This window comes from Gekko japonicus, unplaced genomic scaffold (assembly GCF_001447785.1).
Source record: "Gekko japonicus isolate JY-2015 unplaced genomic scaffold, Gekko_japonicus_V1.1 scaffold1726, whole genome shotgun sequence".
Lineage (NCBI taxonomy): Eukaryota > Metazoa > Chordata > Lepidosauria > Squamata > Gekkonidae > Gekko > Gekko japonicus.
Window position 1 is genome coordinate 242,350 of NW_015168706.1, and position 1,895 is coordinate 244,244.

Consider the following 1,895-nt stretch of genomic DNA (forward strand, 5'->3'; position numbering starts at 1 on the left):
AAGCTGAGTCAGTGAGCTAGCTCACAGCTTTTTTAGCCTCCGGCTCACACATTTTTGTCTTTGCTCAGGAAGGATGGCTCCAGAGCACACTTATTGATGCAGCAGCCAAATCTCTTGCTCACAACGTTCATGCCAGTAGCTCACAAAGGAGAATTTTTGCTCACAAGACTCCACAGCTTAGAGGGAACATTGGCCCTGACTCAGAGGCAAGGAGGAAGACTTCCCTGCTGCCAGACCTCATCAGAGGCTTTCCCCGCCCAGCCGCTCTATCAGAAACCTCGCTTTCCACTAAAGGTCTCTGAGCTTATGTCACCAAAGGTGGGATCTCCCTCGTATCCTTTCCATTCTGGCAGCCTCACAATTTTTACTGTAAGCCACTCTAAGGGATTCTGCTGTGACTTTAAATGGTATTCATTAGTTATAATGATTGTATGGGCCAGTGGCTAAAAGGTGCCTCAATTTCTAGCTAAGAATGCTGCAGATAAACTCCTGAGTAACTTGTGGGACTCGCTGCCAAAGAATGGCTACTGCTTCGAGGGCTTTCAAAAAGGGACTGAGACAAAATTCACAGGAGAAATCTGTTACACAGCTACCAGCCAGGACAACAGAACGGAGCCTCCACATTCCGGGGCAGTCTACCTCCAAATGCAATTTGCCTGGAGGCAACAACAGTCAGAGGCTTACGCCTCCGTGCCCCTGCTTCTGGGCTTTGTGGGAGCATCCAGCTGTCCACGGTGGGAGGAAGGATGCCGGAATAGCTGGACCCACCTCGGAATGATCCAGGGGGGCTCTTCAAAATGAAATAAACCTAGCTGGGGCCACACCAGAATTTCAGCTCAGGTCACCCACTCCCCGCCCTACCCCCATTCAAGAAACAACCTTTACCTCTTGCAACGCCGTAGCTTTGTGCCCCGTGACAAGCCGGCACATGATGATATGCTCTAGCAAGATAACTTGGAAGGACGATAAGATTGGGCTGCAGTCCAGCACTGGAAGGAAGCAATAAAGAAAGCCGTGACTTGAGGGGAGGATGGGGGGGGGAGAACGAGAAACACACACAGCCCTGCATCCAAAGGGGTAGCCTGTACCACAGCTGGCTCCCCCAAGGCGAGGAGCCTAGTTGAGTGCCGGGAAGCAGCTGCTGTGGAAATCCTGGAGGAATGCTAGCTAAAGCCACCCTTCGAGACGCCTGCACACACAGAGGGTGCGGTCAGACGGTGTGCTGAGAGTGGGTTAAACTGCTCCAGTTCTAACTGGATTATATTTGATCTGGATAATCGCAATCACACTTACCTCCCTTATCCCGCCTCACAGCGCAGTCACGTCGCCCCCCGGCATCTACACTACCAACGTGCAGGAGTATGCGTTGGCGGGGTTTTAAAATTTTCCCCCTCAGTTTGCGCATAGGCGCCCCTCCGTAGAAGGGGGAGGAACTATCATGGCACATGCGCAGAACCACCAGGGCGAATCAATCCAACCCCTCCAACAAAAGACTTCAGTTTAAATGTTTGACCCGAAAATGGCCTCCGTGAGATCCCGAACTCATCCAAACGCTAAAACAAGTGACCGTTTAAATGTCGGTTTTCTAAACGCGGTGGCGGAGCTCCACCTATGCGCACACTGCCAACGCATTAAAAAAATAGTGGGCGAAAAGCGGAAGCCTCAGGCAGCTTTCAAGCGGGGAGGGAGTTGAGGCACCCAGAAGCAGCTTGACACTGCAGGAGCGATCAGATGTCAGAAAAGTGCGTCTAGAACCGGAGAATCAGGAAAACACCCCTTGGGGACCTGGTAGCAAAATACTCCCGTTTAAAGGGGGTTTGAGCCGGAAAGCGACGGCTGGGGACGGTGCACAGATGTTGACTGTGTGACTGTGCACATAAAATCCATTGCTGAAC

General features: G+C 51.8%; 1 protein-coding gene across 1 annotated transcript in view; it reads right to left on the reverse strand.

Moving 5' to 3' along the window:
* MAU2 (MAU2 sister chromatid cohesion factor) overlaps nt 1-1,895 on the reverse strand; it is a 58,708-nt gene that overhangs the window by 29,036 nt on the left and 27,777 nt on the right. Inside the window, exon 12 of the mRNA XM_015415523.1 lies at nt 886-989. Coding sequence (XP_015271009.1) covers nt 886-989 — 104 coding nt within the window. The remainder of the gene's footprint in view (nt 1-885; nt 990-1,895) is intronic.